We start from the raw sequence: 20,708 nt of genomic DNA on the forward strand, positions 1-20,708 counted from the left end.
AAGCTAAAACGAAACAAAAATGAAAGAAAAGAAAAAGGGAAAGACAAGGCTAGGGTTCAAAGTTTTCAAGTTCAACCGGTTAGTCAATTTAGTTTCTTTTTCTTGTAAATTTTATGTTTTTGGAATCCCGGTGTTAAATACTACCCGACCCATGTCGAAATTTTAGAAGTTGTTGAGTTTTTAAGTGTTGTCTTGTTGGATAATTTTAGAATTAGAGATTAAATTGATATATTTTTAAGTTAGAAATGAAAAGGGATTGAATTGTAGAATAAATTGTAAATTTTGAGTAATAGGGATTTAATTGTAAAAATTCAAAATTTAGGGATTTAAGTGAAAATAGGGAGTTAAATTTAGTTTAAAGCAGAAATTGAATGAAAATATAGAATTAAATGTGAAGAAATAAAGTTAGTCTCGGTTTAGGGACTAAATTAGAATTTATAAAAATATTGAGTAAAAATTAAAATATTCAATATGAAATTGAATTGTGTTGTGTTGTATTGATGAATTTTAATTGTTTTAATTTCGTAGCTAACGTCGTACCAGAATCCTCGACTAAAAAGGGGAAAGATAAAGTCAACGGGAAATAGCTCAGAATTTTTGGTTTGTATTTCTATAATCCGAAACTAGTTATTAATTGTTGTATTTTTATTTAATGCATATGGTAAGTGTTAAGGTGAGTATTTGACACTTTGACATTGAATTGAATTAAAGTTGATTGAATGGATTGAATTTATATATATTATGAATGTGTTGATTATTGAATTGAAATGAATATATATATGTGCAAATATGATAATTGAATTTTGGTTGTATTTGGAAAATGAAATTAAACCCTTTTAACTGTATTGGGCTGAGTCGGATATAGATCGCATGCCATTGTATTAGATGAGTTCAGGGACTTCTTCGACTTCGAGTTGATGAGACACTGGGTGTATACATCACTTCGAATTTATTCGATGAAGCACTAGGTGCCAATTTACTTCGGTTTAACCGATGAGACATTGGGTGTCAATTTACTACTTCGAATTATCCGATGAGGCACTAGGTGCCAAACTGGTGTGTTGGTTGAATCCGTGTATCCGTCCAAGTCTAAGTCGTGTTAATAGGGGTAATTAAATAAAACAGTACTATGATTGATATTGGATGATATTGTAAGTGAATTGAAAATGGAATAGTGAATTGAATCATGAAAATGAGATACATAAATTATGTACTCATGAATTGGATATGGAATGAATAATGTTATTGTTTAAATGAAATGTAAAACAAATTGTGAAAAGCTATTTATATAGCAAGTATGAGAATTGGGATAATTGTGAAACAAATGAAATATGATATGTTATTATGTGTGAATTCAAAGAGTTGGCATATGGTAGTTGTGATTTTTAAATAATATTAATATGTGTTTATATTTTAAATATACATTTGTAATCTCTTGTCTCTAATAGAAATACCACTAAGTTTTACTCAGCGTATGATTTTTGTTTTCCGTACATAGATTAGGTACTTCAATTTTGATCGTCGATCCAGCATCCGACAACGATCCCGAACTCAAACGTGGTGATGTTTATCCTTTTGAAATGTGTCGGCATGTACATAGGGTGTCTAAATACTAGTTATTTTGTGGTTTGATTATAAATGAGGTTTTAAGTTTAATATTGGTTTGGTATATAAATATAAACATGTGTTTGTTTTTGAAGTCTTATTATGGCATGTTAAATTGATGTTTAAATATTCAGAAACTAGGCAAAATAGATTAAATTAGGTATGTTTATAATTTGGACTTGAATAATACTTTGATGATATGTTTTGATGATATAAATGTGGTACCAATGAAGGTACATTGGTTAGGCACCTAGGATGATTGTTTCGACATGATTTTAATGTGTTTGATTATGTTTTGAACTGGTTAAACGAATGATTTTTGAATTACTTAGTGTTCATTTTGAGTCTACAGGCCAGATACACGGGCGTGTGACTAGGCTGTGTGAGACACACAACTAGCACACGAGCATGTGAGTCCATTTTGGAAGGGCACACGGTATGGCACATGGGTGTGTGGCTCGACCGTGTGACCCAAGTAAAAGAGTTACATGAGTACAGACATGGGTTGGGACATGACCGTGTGTCCCTACTTCAAATGCCCACATAGTCTAAGAAACAGACGTGTCTCTTGGCCGTGTGAGCTTGGCCACATGGCTGTGTGAACCCTACAGCTTTGAAAATTTTTAATATTTTTTGAAAAATTCCCTGAGTCTCTGAATTAGTCCCGATTTATTTCTAACACATATTTTGGGCCTCGAGGGCTCGAATTAGGGACAGTAAGTATGAGTTTGATTTTTTTTGACATGAATATTATATGATACGACATGTTTGAAATTAATGTCTGTTTGATTGGTAAACTCCGGTAATGCTTCGTAACCCGGTTCCGACGAGGGATCTGAGTTGAGGGTGTTATAAAGAGAGCATAAGAGTAAGGTTCCATATGCTTCGACAGTTGGAAGTCTTATGTATGCAATGCTTTGCACACGTCTAGATATCTATTTTGCTGTAGGAATGGTTAGTCGAAATCATACGAATCTAGGTCTCAAGTATTGGCAAGTTGTAAAGCATATATTAAGGTATCTTAAAAGAACCAAAGATTATATGCTTGTGTATTTTGGGGAGAATATTACTCCTATTGGATACACAGACTCGGGCTTCCAAACCTGTAAATATTCGAAGAAATTGACGTCGGGAAATGTATTTGTTCTAGGTCGTGGAGCCATAGTATGGAGAAGTGTAAAAAAACTTGCACTACTAACTCTACTATGGATGCCAAGTATGTGGCTCCTTCTGAGGAACGAAATAAGTAATATGGCTTCGAAAGCTCTTAACCGAACTTGAAGTTATTCCTGGTATGGAAAAAGCTATAACATTGTATTGTGATAACAGCACTGCAATAGCAAATATCAAGGAAATGAGATGTCACCAGAGGACGAAACATATTGATCGGAAGTATCACTTGATACGAGAGGCAATAGCCGAAGGAATTGTAGATGTGATGAAAGTATCTTCTGAAAATAACCTCACGAATACGTTTACTAAGACTCTTGTAACTAAAGGTTTTAACAAACACGTCGAGGATATGAGAATGCGAAACATGACACATTTACTTCACTAGGGCAAATAAGAGACTATTGGTAATTGTGCCTATATTGTAGTAAACATGTAACTATTTTCTATTTATTTGAATGATGAATAAATAAATAAAGTTAATTTCACATTTTAGTATAATGTCTTTTGTATTTTTTATCTTTTATATTTTGCATGCATAGCGAAATTGCGACAAGCAAATATTAGCTCATTGATTGTCTAAAGTTCAAACTGAAGATGATCGAGCCCATAACCGATATGGAGGCTTATGCTATAAGTGGAGGCTTATGCTCTAAAGATGATCGAGCCCATAACCGATATGTTGGGTACATGACTTGTGTATGGCCTGACTTTCCTAGCAACAATAGAATTCATAACTCAATTAAAGAGTTAATGATATCCTCTCATTGGCATTGTGTGGATTGATAAATATAGAACGTGGCCACGGGTTGCTTGTTCTCGAATAAGCAATTTATCACAGTCATTTGTTGACAGTGAACATTTTAACCATTAAGAAGACACAATGATGACAATCAGATAAAATAGGATTGTATTGAGTGAACGGGTTTAACTGAACGGAATCAAGGATATCATATGAGAGTAACACACACATGACGAGGTCATTAGACAAAGCAGTTGGATGAATTGCTTTCGTAAAGAGTATACAATAAGGAGTTTCCAATCATGATACTTCTTGTGGACTGACTCAATGATTAAGTAATTGCGAATTATCGGAACGATACTTTTGGACATACTTGCAATCACTAGAGCCTAGTTGTATATGTCTGATTGATCCCTCTGCTAGCTCAACAAAAGCTCGATTGGACTGCATTTCAATTAAAAGAAAATTCTACGACTTTGGGAATAATTCAATTGAGCCGATTTATTCGATGTGGAATTAAATTAGTTGGTCGTGAGAATTGTTCAACTAGAGAATTTGATTAAAGAATTTTCCTGAAAAATTAATTTGGAAAATCTAAGTATTTTTGGAAAATTAATTTTGATCAAGTAAAATTAAATTAATCAAATTAATTAAAATTAATATGATATTTTTGGAAATTAGTTTTCAAGTCTTGGCTCAATGAGTAATTGAACTTGAAAATTGGATCTAAGATTGTAAATTGGGCCCGGGAGCCCAAAATCGAGATTAATACCCTAAAACTAGTCGAATAGGGCTAGGTATGTGAAACCGAGTCCAACCGGTGGCTAAACCAGACCGGCCAGGTCGTCATTGTCTTAGAACGAATTGGCAGCAACTGAACCGACTCGGGGGTGTCGTAAGGGTGTTGCGCTTGCATCATTAGACACGGCTTACCGGTGGCTGGGACGGCGGTGTCCGAGAGGCCGACGGCGGTTGGTCGTCGGTGGTTGAGCAGTAGAAGAGTTACACTCCTACTGGAACTCTACTAGAGAATTTATTTCAGATTAATTATTTTAAAATAATATTATTTAATAGTTTAATATTAGATTTTATTTAATACTTATCTTAATATTATATTTAATTTAATATTTATCTACAAGATAAACATTTTATTATTTTAATAAGATATAATATTAAATTTAATCTAATATTTATCTTGATAAATATTATTTTAATTTAATATTAAAATGATTAAGTTTAGTTATAGTTGAACTCTCTAAACTCTCTTTATATAATGAGTATTGGGTCGTTAGTTACACACACTTGAATTCAATAGAAAGTTGTAAAGAGAAAATTCTCTGAAGAGATTATTTCAGAAAATTTCTAGAGATATTTTTCTGATTTACAACTTGACCCAAAAGTTTAGAGAAATTCAAAAATTACCCCACTGGTAATTTTTGTGAAAAGTTTTTCTGATTCGAAGCGAGCCCACCTCGGTAGGCTTGAGCTTAAGGATAGCTAAGAAGACTACTTGGTTGAAGCGCTCATCCTAGACGATTCGAAAACGTACAATTTTGATTAAGTATTTATTACTTTAGATATCACAACCAAGATCTTGTTTCAGAAAAAAAAATTAAAACTTTTGTTTTTCCTTAGATTTATTTTCCATTGCGTTTTCCAAACCTGTTTTTCCAACACTACAGGGATGGATAGTCGCTATGCAGGAGTATGTGCTAGGGACTGTCATTGAGTTAGAGGCACGACCTTATTACGACACGGATGACCAACTACAACCAGGAAGAAGAACTTTCCATCTGATGTTTTGGATGTTTGATCCATGTATGCGGGCCTTTCCCCACTGCAAGCCGCTAGTGAAGGTAGATGGGATCTGACAATACGAAAAATATACGCAGATCCTACTTATTGCGGTTGCTAAAGACGGGAAAAAGAACATGCTCCCGATAACGTTTGCCATTGTGGACAAGGAGAACATGGAATCATGGGAATTCTTCCTCATGAAATTGCGGATGTATGTTGTTAGGGACGATAATATTTGCATCATATCTGATAGACGAAAGGGAATAATTGCCACTATTAGGCATCTCGATGTTCCATAGAGATCCATTTATTGCATCCGACACATTGCAACTAACTTCCACCAAGAGTACAAGAATGCAGACTGGCGGAAGACTTCAAACTCATCATTATCATCAAGAACCATCAATATTCATCAATGGCAACATTAAAATCTTTAACAGTTTCAACAAAGAAGGTTCGGGTTAGCTGGACCTAGTTGAAACAATCTAAAAAATATAAAAATTACAAGAAACAGTATAAAATTTACTCACATGCAGGCCTCCAAAGCTTGGTCGAACCCTACCCTTATACAAACATGGTGTTTTTGGTAGTGGAAGGAAACAATTGAAGAAGATGATAGTTTTATCATATTTTTGTATCTTTTATTATTTTTATTAAATTACCATAATGCCCTTTAATTAAACTTATAAAACATCAAATATTCTTACCCCTAGCCGTCCAACATAATTAGTAATGGTTTCATTACCATTTAAGGCCAACAACTAAGTTTCTATAGCTATAAAACTCAATTTACTAATAACAACTAACTTTCACGACTTTTACGATTTAATCCTTTTTACTTAATTGACTATCTAAACATTGAAATTTCTTATATTTTAATATGACCCTCATATAACTTTATAAGCATTAATTTAATAATAAAATACTTCACATATCGGGGTTGTGGTCCTGAAATCACTGTTTCTAACATCACTAAAAAAAGGATATTACAGGGTCGGGCTTGTATCATTTATGGTATGAAATTGGTAATGAGAATAAGATATGGAAATTATGCATATACATGCAAGATCATTAACAATGTTGTTTAAATACCCTAAGGGTGGATTCATATGATACTATGTGAATATGTGATCATTTTCAAACAATTTGGAAATTGGTTTAGTGTTATATTATAATGCTAACATAGTATGCTTATTTACTTTATTCTTTTATGCTTAGAAATCAAATTATGTTAGCACCACTAAGCTTTCCATGCTCAGATGTGGATGTATTTGTTTCTGTGCGTAGGTGTTGAGTAGACATTTTGTATTGCTCATAAAGTTTGTTAGCGTCCAAAGGCTCATATCTCAGTTCATCCAAGCCACTGTAATGTTCATTTTGAAATTGATAAGAAAATGGCATGTACCTAAGTCTTAAAGTGTTATGAATCTTTATAAATAAATTTTGGCTAGTTAGGATGTTATGATCATCATGTGTATATATGATGGTATGTTTTGGTCTTATAATACTTTATAGGATGAACTTTCATTTCTAATTAAATCTCATTATGTATGCTTCCATGTTATGAAACAAAATAGTTTTGTAAGTTATGCTATAATATATTGGTTGTTGTGATCTTGTGTGTACTAAAGTTGTTTTTGTATGTCAATTGAGAGCACCATGACTTGGTGTCATGTCGGTCCTGTTTTGGGGCAACTAAGAATATTTTTACATGATATTCAATGTTAAAATTTTGCATATTTGCATTAGTGTCTCAAGACATCAAGAACAAATTAGACCATTTCATGCAATTCTAAGCAATGGTCTTGAAACATTTCAAGCATGTCTCAAGACATAAATTGTCAAGTCTCAAGACATGTCGTTCCTTGGCTCTATAACACCCAAAACCCATTTTCGTCACCGGAATAGAGTTACGGGGTATTACTGTACAATTAGAACAGTCCATAACAATAGCATCCAATTCATCAAATTAATTAACAATATTCATAAATAATTCAAAATGGAGCAAGACATACATTCACAGATCTTAAATCGAGCTTGTGGGTCCATAAAAATAGTTTAGGAATAATCAGGGATCAATTCAGAGCAAACAGAAGATTTGGGACAAAAATGAAAAATTTCCAAAACAGGAGTCACATGGCCCAAACCATGTGTATCCAAACATGGCTGTGTGGTCATCCCACAGGCCCGTATATGGGCCATGTAACTCTTTGACTTGTGTCACACGGCCTGCGACAGCCCGTGTGAACTCTGCAGCTAACATACTAAAGGCACATGTCCGTGTGTGACACACGGTCGTGCGACAACCAGTGTCCCAGGCCGTGTATACCCAAAAAAGACCAAAATCATGCTCATTTTCATCTAATTACATAGGAACCTAAAACAATTCGTAACACATGATCCCAAGACTACAACCACACCTAAAAATAACCAAACATGCCTATTCCCAACCACCTAAGACTTTACCAATGCACCGTACATTTAAACACAATATAGGACACATCTACTTACATTATCATAGCTACTACCTTCAAACAAACATACTAACACAATCTAACCTATTTCAACCACATCACCCCAAGCTTAAACATGGCACTTACCATTCCATGGTCAAACACTCAAGCTTACTTTAGTTTAAAGCATACCTTATAGGATTACCATTTCACAACATCAAACATACTATAACACCACACAAAGCTATGAAACATTACTACTTAATCATTTTCCCTATTACGTGCCATATAAGCCAAGTTGTTTACAAAATCTACCAAAGGATTCCTCGAGTTGATCCGATCTCCCGATCTCAAAATATAATCTACAAAACAAATGATAAGTCACGAGTAAGCGAAGCTTAGTAAGTTTACTAAATTAAATGATAAATCTTACCAAATTAAACATAACAGATCAAATTATAAGACTAAATAACGTAGTTCCTGTCAATCACTGCTCACAACAGATGAGCATTACACAATGCATTAATTCACATCATATTCTCTGTCAACATATTAATAAAATATCTACTCAGGTAATCAAAGGGTATCACTCATTCGAGTTAATTTTAGAGTTTTGACCGGCACAAGATGCTACTCAGACAAGCTGCAGAAAATCCGCAACAAATGTAGGATCTCAAGACATCACTAAGGTCTGTATCACCAGTACATAGTACCTGCTAAGTAACCACCGGCTCACGATGCTGCTCACACAAGCTGTAGAGAATCCGCAACACATGCAGGATCTCAGCCATCGCTACGGTCTGTATCACTAACTCAAAGCCTAATAGTTAATAGCCATTTTCGTTTTTCATGAATTCTCCAATCAGTCCATAGTTAAGTATATCATTAAATATAATTATGATAAACATGGAATTTATACATTTATAATATAGAAATAACGATACAAAACTTACAGGACTAATTTGTAGTAACGACTCAAATACAGGAATTTATACATTTATTACATATCCTATAATGCCAAGAAATTTCGTTATCACATACACATATGAATATACATATAGAAAATAATATACCAATCCATTCAACATTGTAACATATCTAACCATTTTAATTTATTGGTCAATTACCTATTTTTAAGCCATTAAACATTTAATATCATTCATGAATCAAACAGTTATACCTCGACATTATATCATTCAATTCCATATTCATAAAACATCAATAAATTATTAATATATTATTCAAATCTATTTCCGGAGTCTATCGACTCATTCGAATTCAAGTTGACACCTAGGGCTCGTTTCCAATCGTTTTGTATAATCTCTATTGTTTACTCTCTTAATCACGAATAACATATATGTACACATATAGTTCCATATACACTTATCAATTCACAAACTCATTTTAATTTCATATTGCAACACCCCAAACCTGGTCGAATAGGTTCAACCCAAATCCAGTGTGCCACATTAGCCACCGAAGTGACTCTTCATTGACTCCCAACCTAACCTCCAACACACCACTTATGGCCAACAATTATTGTGCTAAATAATAACAGAACAACGGAAATAGTTCAAACACAAAATGTAAAGCATGTGAGCTTACGCACATCAAATGAAAGATTTGCATGCCTAATAATAGTAAAACTTAAAAGTTTGCAACTTAAGTTTGCATAGTACTTAAGTTCACAACATGCAATATAGTTTGGCAAATAAACAGACATCACAAACTAGGAAACATACATGCATTGTAACACCCCTAACTCGTATCCGTCACCGGATTAGAGTTATAAGACATTACCGAACATAGCACGATTAAATACAATTATTGAACATTCTTAATCACTCAAGAATAATGCTACTTTTATAACCTCAACAAATTTAACTATTCACAAATAGATTTAAATATGAAATCATAATATACAAATCAGCACTAAATAAAAGTTTTTCACTTATTCAAACATCTTGCATTTAAACAATAGAACATCTTCCATACTTGTCAAATTCAAGATAATACGAGTACAACTTATCAATCTAATCTTATAAATAACATCATGATATGGCATATATTTATATATGCATCTAATATTAAACTTATGTTTTCATAGTTGCGATTTACATATGTGCATGTCCATATCAATTTAACAAAACTTATATACAATAAATACAAATACTTATTTAGCATATGTCATATTCGAAATCATCCCCTGCACAAATTCTAAACTTAATAATCCAATGTTCTCTTTTCATTAACCACTCGTAAAAATTCAGCTTTGCCTTTCTTATATAATATAAATATCAAGCCAAATAAGTTCACATACAAGATTTATTATTTATCATTAATCATCTAATCACTATAGCCGAACATATTAGTAAATCACCATTATATATATATATCAAATTATTACACACTTAAACTATGAATAATTATACATAACATTAAGTTGTACCCAAAATATACATAATCAAAACATCATATTAGCCCAAAATGTCATAAGCCATAAGACCAAAATTTGCCTATTAAATATATATATACCTAAGCCGAATTTGCATACACTTAATTATTTATACCTAAATCACTTCCAAAAGTTTATATTACATTACCTTACAAAATAAACATTTCATGTCCTATTTTATACATATATACCATCAATTAAAATCAACCCCACGAATTAATCTTCTTATTTGCATATTCATGATCAAACACAAATCCAAAACACACTTAAACATTTGAACATTCATTTAATCTATATATAATATGAAAATAATTCATTTCCATATAATGCTTAACCACAACTAAAATATACATAATCTATAATTCTAACCAAAACCGAGCAAAACAAGCTGACTAAACCATATTCGTATGGCTTTAATACATATATACTTTCAAATAAAGCAGCTAGTCTATACATGCCATAGTCTCAAGGAAATTTCAGCTTAAAATACCGTAATTAGTCAATAGTGTGATAAACTTTACTGACGATCCCCGAGCTCGTAACGCTTCAAAATCTATAAGACAAAAGTAAACAAATACAAACACAAAAAGTAAGCTACTGAGAGCTTAGTAAGTCAAAAGAATAGAATTAATTTAACTAGATAAATTAAAAAGCAATTAGCTTATTTTATAAATGTAATATACATCTCTTGATTACACCTATACCTTTTATTAAACTGAACATACATTAACATACATGTATATATATATACAATCACCTTGGCAACTTAATTAACAACTAAAACCGATTTATATCTATGAATAAACATGATAACTTTCAAAACCATAATCACTTATAATATATCATCTCAAATAATCAACTTACCTTATTACTTATATTCATTTAACTAATATGTACCTGCCATTTGTACATAACCGAATATGTATACTCATCGAATATATATATACATCAATCTTTTATTTTATTTACAATCAATCAATGTACTTACCTCATATCAAATAAGATATAAAATAACACATACCTGATTATTATAATTTCATATTCCATTTGTTGTTACATTGAAAAAGAACTAACTAAACACATAATTTAAAATGATTCACCGGCATGTAGCCTACTAGGCTTGAAGCCTGATTCAGAACACTGGCATTAAGCTTGCTAGACATGAAGTCTGAAATATTTTACCGGCATTAAGCCTGCTAGATGTAAAGTCTGAAATATTTCACCGGCATTAAGCCTGCTAGGCACAGAGCCTGAATAACTCAAATACAAAGTTAATCTTTCATGTAATTCTTTATGATTCACATAAATCTTTCTCAATAACTATATCTCAATAAGAATTGTTTTATATTCAATTCTTCATAGCAACCTCACATTCGAACCACATATACATGATTCATAACATTAAATTCAACTCAAGAAACTCAAATCCTATTTTTGATCAACATGTATAATTATATATAATTACTAACATTATGTTTAGCTCAAAGAAACTTGTATCTTACACTCGAATCTCTTATATATATATATATATTTCATAACAATACATTCAATTCAAAGACATTGCATCATTTATTCGAACCACATATATATATACAATTTATAGCATTAAGTTCAACTCAAAGAATTTGTATTATGCATTCGAACATCATCATATATTTATATAATTTATGCTATTAATTTCATCTTATTAAACTCAAACATACCTTATCTAACATATACAGTATTTGTACAATAAAATTTCAACCTACCAATTTCAACTTGTATATTCGGCTAACAATATGAAATTAACAAAGTTCATTCCAACTTATTAAATGTATGATAGATTTACATATATATATTCTAGTTTAATAACATTATTTTGCTAATAGACTTACCTCAGACAGTGAAAATTGAAACCGGGCGATTACTCGATGACTTTAATTTTTCCTCAATCCAACTCCGATTTCTTTGGTTCTTGATCTAAATATATTCGAAATGAACTAGTTTAAATATTACTCCATTCAATTTAGTCCAAAAACACATAATTGAGCCAATTACCATTTTGCCCCTGACATTTTACACTTTTTGCAATTTAGTCCCTATTACATAAAACACAAAATACACCAAATTTGCACACACTATGTGAGGGCCGAATGTTTATAAGCTTCATACAAGTCCACACATTTCATTTATTTCACATTTTAGTCCCTCAAAAATTTATTTTCACAATTTAGCCCTAATTGTTCAAATTCATCAATTATCCCAAGATAAAACATGTTAACCTTTCATCTATCTTTCATTATTCATCATCAAACATCAAAAATCACAACCTATCATCAATGGTAAAACACAAAATAATCATCAATTTCAAAAATTCAACCATGAGTCTTGTAGTACACAAAACAATGATCTCAAAAACGTAAAAATTATCAAAAACCAAAGTAAAACATACATTGAATCAAGCCTAAACCTAGCCGAATGAAGCTTGTTTTTTTTTTCTTAATTTTTTTTTCTTTAGTTTCAGCACTAATGGATGATGATAATGGCTTGTTTTTTTTTTGTTTTAATTATAACATATATTATCATATTATTGTTTTACTAAATTAACCTTTAATAATATTATTATATAACATATTATTCAAGGTTGTTTTTGCCAAATGCCACCCACTAACTATCTTTTGGCCTTATTGCATCATAAATCCTCCATTTTATAAAGACAACAACAATTAGGCACTTCCCTATTTAACCATCAAATTTTTATTTTACGCGGTTAAGTACTTTTATTTAATTGGACACTTAAACGATGAAATTAAAACACGAAATTTTCACACAAGCAAATTCACACATAATAAACATAGAAAATAATATTAAAATATTTTTTTGACTCGAATTTGTGGTCCCGAAACTACTATGTCTGATTAGGATCAAAATCGGGATGTTACAGTTATCATACTTTAGTAGGGTTCACATAAATACATGAGTTTTCATACATGTATGGGTTCGCACTACTTACCTAGGTTCGTAGACTATCACTAACAGGGGTACACACGAAATTTTTTTAGATCACAGAAGATAGTAGTTCGTAGTAAAACAGACACTCATATGATACTATTTCATACTTAGGTAGAGAAATCAACATGGCATACATACATGAGGAAGTAAGTAAACATCGACTTTATTATTAAAAAGAAATAGATTATCAAACATATATCTTAGAGTATAATTCACAATAACAAAGACTTAAACAGATCAAAATAAACTTAAACTTAAGGAAATTCTTTCAATAACAGAATAAAAAATATAAGTCTAGAATTATCATAATTAAAAACCCCACGCCTATTTCCCAGGTTCGCCAATATCTAATCAAGGAGGAGCCTCACCAAGTCATCTACCTCGCCACTATCATCCGCAACCTACTTACCTGCGAAGTAAGAAAGGAGTGGGTGTGTTGATTGCAAACTCAGTGAATAATCAGGAATCATCAGTGTATGCTTAAAAATACAGAGTTAAAAACAGAAAGAAGACTTAGTCTAAAATTTGTTTTGCATGTTGGGTTTGTGAAGGAGATTACGAGACCTAGTTCGTAGATTCTATTTGTCAAGAAACATAAGCTTGTAAAATAGTTTCACATAACTTATTGAAAATCATACTTAAAAGCTTAGCTTGTGCGTATTTGAAAACAAATCTTATATAGCATGAAACATGCTCCCACACTTATCTTATCAGAATGGTTGAGGAACATAATATATGTTATTGTACTTAACACACTTATCTTAGTCTCGTTGGATATGTGGATATCCTTATAATGCCTCATAATGACTCATAGAGTCCTTATAACATGTCCTATAAGTGCAACATGAAGCAATACACTTTATTGTACACCAATATGTCCTAGTGAATAGAGCACAGCTTTACATTCTCTTATCTTTCCACATGTCTTAGGGTCTCAACGCCCAAAATCACAAAACGGAGAGGTGAGTACTTACAATCCTTTGGTATACCAATATATCCAACATAAGGCTCTAGAAGGAGCACACACATTGACTTATCACAAAGAGCTCATAAAAGAGCTCGCACAGAATCTTATCACTTAAAGCTCGCACAAAAGCTCGTAAAATAAAATCACAGTTTATAAAACCATAATTTTAAAACATAGCTCACTTAAGAACTCGCATAAAAAATACTTCAAAAAAATAACTTTAAAACGTGTCCTGAAAGTAGAGGCTTAAAAATAGAATTTGTAGAAAACTTAAAGTAGAGGCTTAAAAATAGAATTTGTAGAAAACTTACTCTTAGAACTTAGTTTTAAAAGAAATATCATAAAAGTTCACACAAAAGTTACAAACCTTGAGCTTCCATACTGAAAAACATTATAGTTAGCACACTTAAGCAATTCTTAACCACTCACTGATAAACTAAGAATTAAACAAGCTTGGTTTTGCATTTATCTTTGCTGGTAGATGATTCGGCTGGTTTGCAACATATAAACACTCAGATTATTTAAACAGACAGAACTTACAAAATTCACACATGCAAGCGAACCTAACTTTCTGGACAATCAAACCTTAGCAAGATAGAGACTTACCATGGGTGCTACAAACTTAGTTCAGAAATAAAGACTTAACGACAGAATATTCGATGAGAGAATTCTCATGGAATAAAGGTCGTATTTATAGACCTAAGTGTCCTAAAAATCTTAGATACCCTACTTGACTTAGGAAAGATGTTACTTGCACGAAAAGTATTCCTAGATACACCATATATCTATTTCCTAATTTAAGACTGACTCAATCTTTGACTGACGAACCCCCAGTTTGCAACTTACTCGATGAACCCTAGTTCACCAAACACACTGGCATACATTACCTCACCAAACAGACTGACAAACCCCCTTACTACATCTTTTGGCGTATACTATAATGTTGAAACATACGCGAACTCCTTGCTGATACTTTTTTTCAAGCCCCCTAGCTTGTTGAAGTACTGGCGAAATCCTTATTTGTCGCAACATTGGCAAACCCTCACTTGAAGGGCCAAAACTTTTAGGCCGAATTTCGGGATGTTACACACATAGTTCATTTCATTACCATATTCTATTATCAATCTATTTCATTACATTTTCAAGCTTCCAATTTCATTTATAATGTTTCACCCGATAAAACCCTAGTAAAACATACTCGGATACACGGGTAAATACACCACACCAAGTTGCTCGTCCGAGCTAAAATTATATTAGGCTAACCTTCTAGGCTAAACCTATTTCACATCAAGTTACTAGTCCAAGCTAAACAAGTAATAATTTTCATATAATCACATATCTCGTACAAGCGCGCATATGACCCTATTAGCATGCCAATTGTATCCAAACATTTTACTAATTTCACACGGGCATCAACTATACATATTTTCATTTGCATCCCTATAATCAACCAGTTTCACATGTTTATACCTTGTGATCAGTAACATTTGCATTTTCACACCCTGTAATTATTCACAATCATATATTTCTACTCTATAATCATTTACAATTACCTATCATACCTTGTACACTGTACAATCACATAGCAATCGCTTATTTCATTTCAATTCAAACCAATTTGTATACATATATATCTTCACATTCAATTCCAAATTATCATCCCAATTAATCATTGACACACAAATAACTCATACCATATAACATGTTTCAATTCATTCTCATAACACACATCACTTTTCCATAAAACCATACTAATTTTTCATTTCATTCAATTCAGTTCATTTTCACAATATTCAATAAAAATCACAAAAAATCAATTCATATGACAACTATATACTCACTTCGATGTTCAATCATGCAATTAACATGTATATAAAAGCAATTAAATCTATCTTGAATCATAAAAGTACAAATCGAGATTTCGTGTTATTCATCGTCAACTCCCGCTTTTCCTTTCTCTTTTGATGTCTCATCGTTGACGTTAGCTACATACGATAACACAGTAAAATAAAAAATATCAGTTTCCACCGATTCATGTTCAAACATCAAGTCAAACATATTTTACATTTTATCCAATTTAGTCTTTAAAATCGAGATAAGTATAACTTTTGATATAAAGCTTCGAATCAAATCATGTTTCCCATATTCTCATTAGGGACCATATATTTTTTATTTCGAACATAATTTCATGACATTTTTTATATTTATTCAATTTGGTCCCTAAATGTAACAATGTTAACAAACAAGCTAAATTAACTTTACAATCTAGTCTTTTTCATAATCTAAGCTTTAATTTATCATTTTCCAGTCTAATTCATCAATTAATCAACAATGGAAACTTTCCAAAACTTTAATAGTTTACCAAATGGATACATGGGCTACCTAAATCAAGCTCTCATTATCATAAATCTAAAAAAATTACAAGAAAAAAAAACTTAAATTTCTCACCAAATTAGGTGGCTGAATGTTGAAACACCCAAAATAGTTTTTCTTCTTTTTACTTTGATGAAGGATGGTGGCTAATAAAGAAGATGAAGATGTTTCATCTCTCCTCCCACTAACCAATCACTACACCAAAACAGGTTTTTAGCGACGCTTTTTTAAACCTTTAACGGCGCTTAAAAGTATTTGCGGCGCTTTGAGAAGCACTACGAAAAACGCTGCTAATGACATCGTCGCTCTAACTTTAGGGGCGTTTTTAGAAATAAAGGCCGCTAAAGACCATGACCTTTAGCGGCGCTTTTCCCACAAACGCCGCTAAAAACATGACCTTTAACGGCACTTTTTGTCACAAACGCCGCTAAAAACATAACCTTTAAAAAAATTATTTTAATCAAATTATATTTATTTTTATGATAAATATTATATTATGTTTTATTTTCTAAATTTGAAATTTAAATATACTTTTAAGGATAAATAAAAAATATTATTTAAATTAAATTTTATATGAAAATTTTAACTTTAAAACTAAATATAAAAATTAATGAATTTAGTTTTAAAATTTAAAATAATAAATTAATAACACAATTAAAATTCAAAAGTTAGAACTCAAGTTGTTGTAAATATTAAAGTAAAAATAAAAATTTAGAATCAAAACTAAAATAAATAATACATATGAGAAACTTGTGTGGCTTCTTCCATCTATATTGTGCGTTTTGGAACAACTTCCTAATTACATTTCAAAATGGCAATGAGTAGGCATGAGTCAGTACAACTTTAAACAACCTTAAATAGTTTTATGTATTACGAAATCTACACAAGTGAGGAAAATTGCACTAGTTTAAAAAAGTAGACCAAAATGCATAATATGAGGATGAACTTGCTTGGAAGTTTTCTCATCTGCATGTTTTCTCTGGGAAAATTAGTAGAAAAGCTGGTTTATTTTTCCAAGGGTAAGTGTTGGAAATGCCTTGATAATGGATAAAAATTAGGTTGCATGAAGCTCATCCATGAGAAAATATTCCTTGCAAACGATGGAAAGAAAAAGGCACCTATTATTCTTGCTCCCATCCTCCTAATCTCTCCCTAGGGTCATAGTTTGTGAACACCCGAAACTCATTTCCAAGTTTTCTTGAGTGTCGTGGCCAAAAATTGCATGCACGCAAACCCAAAAGCTCTGCAGCTCTATCCCTCTGCACCTCTCCTGAAAGTCATTCTCTTAGCTTTTACTTTTAAAAAAAGCCACTAAAACAACCATTGACATCCATACTTATATTCTGCACTATATTGGAGTTATCCATATGCGGCAGTAAAGATGACTAACTCACAGCATTTATTGCAAGTTATGCTCAGTTGGAAAGGAAGTAAAAGCTTTACCCGTAAGCAAAAGCAAGTGAGATTCTCGTGGTTGAGCAAGAAAAGATATTGTTTGAGTAACTTTCTCTAAACACTCCTTGCTCTGCAACAATGCACAACATATGTAATATACTGTCAAAAATTTCCTCCAAACATGAACTCAAGTGAACACCAGTACAGCCATGGCAAAGTTAAGAAATAGGTGCCCATATAAAATATCTGCTCAATCGAGATTATGAGAAAAATAGAAACTGATGCTCTAACCCTAAATGTTCTATATGAGACCAAAATAGTGGTTTACCTACCATCTTGTGATTGAAATATGTCAAAATCTTCACATTCTCCGACGATAATATATTTAAAATAGCTCTGTAAAGCAAATCAGTAGGATTACAGATTTCCCAGACTTAAAAACGTAGCACAGGAGGAATTTTATATCAAGGTAAAGTGGTAGAGAATCTCTAGTATTTACAAATTAAAAGTCTTTGATTTCGTTTTCATCAGAAAGAAAATCTCATATTAATGGGCACAAGATAAATAAGCATAGGCAAGTGGGTTATATACTCTATAATCAAGATAAACAAGCAAGTTCATCCTCATATTCAAGATAAACAATAAGATGCTTGGAAGTAATATGTGGAAACTAAGTGGAAACTAAATTGTAGATGCAAAGCATGAGAAGAAAGTGATCTGAGATTAAGCATTCTCAAATGATCAAAATAATGCAGGTCAGACTACTGATTTTCATATGCTGCTTGCATTCTTTCAAGATCTAAAACACTTAGCAATCAATAATACCAAACCATGAGAAAGGATGCAGATTAATTGAGACAGAGTCTTGCAAAATCTAATCGTAAGTATATTTCATGTTCTTGTGGGGGAAAAATTATCTCCCTGCAGGGTAGCAACTATAAACCTATAGTTGGAAAAATGTAAAACATGAGGATTGGAGAAAATACTCACCACAGCAATAACGATGAAGAGATCTTCCCAGTGTTTTTCATCTACTAGTTGAACTGCAAGACTATCACTTCCATCATCCTCCTAGAGGTATTAAAAATAAATATCATCAAAATCGAGCTACCATGCTCAGTGTACCTGACTGTGGAATCCACTATCAGTGACATTTATCAACTGCAGAACACGAGCTGAGAGTTCTGCATCAATTACTTCTTGTGACTCCATGCTGCATGGAAGAAATGTAAAAAATATATTGATGACTGTAAAAAGAATGCAAGTCGAGTAAAACCAAAGAAGTTTCAAACAACTAAAAGTACCCTCGCCAAAGTTTGAACCCTATGCCTAATTTCATATTTAACAATCAAGAAACAAAAACCCAATATATATAATAATGCACACATACACACAACATATATATATACACACCCTTTTGGTACAAAGAAAGAGTTCCAATAATTTCAAACCTTTCTCTCACGTATAGCTAGCAAAGAAGAATCCATTTTAGCTTCAAGAGCTTACAGTTCATTAATGTTAAGTTCATTCAAGTCTCCACCCATTCTCTGCCTGCAAATAAATAAATAAAACCTCGTTCCCTTAATCAACAACAAAAAAAAAAGCATGAACCCTTCTTTTCATTGACAAATAAACCCTAGCTTTGGTTTATATATATATACACCATGGGAAAGGGATATAATTTTCATTATACCTAACCTCCCTTCTCAACTTCTTGTTTATCTCCTTCAACCTCCTGTAATTTTCTTCCATTCTCTGCAAAAACACAAACAAAAATGGAATAAAGAACAGCAACAAACAGAACCCCACAAAGCTTAAAAACTAAATTGTAAACCTCATAATGGGAATTCCATAGAATAATCCTTGTGGTCTTTTGGTATAGATCGGAAAACCCATTTGTCCTAATTCAGAAAGAAACAAAACCCCAAATCAATGAATCATTTGTTATATGCATATATATATAAATTCATGGAGAGAAAAAGAAAAGGTTTAGGGATTTGAATGGTATTACGAGATGTTAGGGCAAAAGAACTCATGGAATTTTGAGATTAAAAGGGAAAAAGAATTAAGTACAAAATTTGGGGTATTTAGGGCGCGCGATGGAGATGAGGAGAAGAGGGAGAAACGAGCGGGTAACCAAAATTTTTTTTTGGAGTGGGCGGGATTTTGAATATCTTTTTGCTGTGTTTTTGCGCTGCTATTGCTTACCTTTTGCGGCGTTTTTCCTTTTACGGTGTTTTTAAAAAACGCCGCAAAAAAATTATTTTATTTTGTACAAAATGACGCCGTTTTGTTATGTTGAAAATCTTATATTTTTTCTGCTAAAAATTATTTTAAAGTAAAATTATTTTTTGTGGCGTTTTTTATAAAAACGCCACTATTGCTTACCTTTTGCGGCATTTTTCATAAAAACGCCGCAAAAATTATTTCATTTTAAATCTGTTAAAATTTATTAGTTAAGTGGTTTTATAAAATATTTATTATTATTTTTTATAAATTGAATTTTTTTTAAAAAAATCAAGTACTCTCAAAATAAATATCGTATATTTTAATAAGAAAAAAATGATTAAATGGCTGTAATTAATTATTAAGTTAGAATTATCCAATGTAAGCAATTAATCTCTCACATATCAAATTTCTATTAAAGATTGAGATGTTAATCATGATTTTATATTATTCATTTCCGATATAATCTCCAGTTTATTAGAGATATTTCTTCCAAACTAAAATATAACTATTTTGCTAGATGTTCGAAGTGGA

At 31.8% G+C, this 20,708-nt stretch overlaps 1 protein-coding gene across 21 annotated transcripts; it reads right to left on the reverse strand.

Moving 5' to 3' along the window:
• Positions 1 to 17,270: 17,270 nt before the first annotated feature.
• LOC107899945 (EEF1A lysine methyltransferase 1) lies at positions 17,271 to 20,119 on the reverse strand. Of its 21 annotated transcripts, none has more exons than XR_005914810.1 (9): positions 19,960 to 20,118; positions 19,783 to 19,849; positions 19,642 to 19,703; positions 19,455 to 19,499; positions 19,074 to 19,161; positions 18,939 to 18,991; positions 18,281 to 18,344; positions 17,997 to 18,078; positions 17,271 to 17,823 (listed from the first exon to the last, which is right to left on the reverse strand). XR_005914810.1 is itself a non-coding variant. In XM_041095798.1 (8 exons), exons 4-8 carry the CDS (start codon positions 19,433 to 19,435, stop codon positions 17,695 to 17,697), a joined length of 381 nt encoding a protein of 126 aa, XP_040951732.1. In that variant the 5' UTR covers positions 19,436 to 19,499; positions 19,642 to 19,703; positions 19,783 to 19,849; positions 19,960 to 20,118; the 3' UTR covers positions 17,271 to 17,694. The 21 variants fall into 21 exon arrangements, 4 of the variants coding, with proteins under 4 accessions (XP_040951732.1, XP_040951735.1, XP_040951734.1 ...); XR_005914812.1 differs by having other exon boundaries at positions 17,271 to 17,812; positions 19,400 to 19,499; XR_005914805.1 differs by having other exon boundaries at positions 19,400 to 19,499; positions 19,960 to 20,117.
• Between the last annotated feature and the right edge of the window lie 589 nt (positions 20,120 to 20,708).

Source organism: Gossypium hirsutum, chromosome D06 (genome assembly GCF_007990345.1).
Source record: "Gossypium hirsutum isolate 1008001.06 chromosome D06, Gossypium_hirsutum_v2.1, whole genome shotgun sequence".
Taxonomy (NCBI): domain Eukaryota; kingdom Viridiplantae; phylum Streptophyta; class Magnoliopsida; order Malvales; family Malvaceae; genus Gossypium; species Gossypium hirsutum.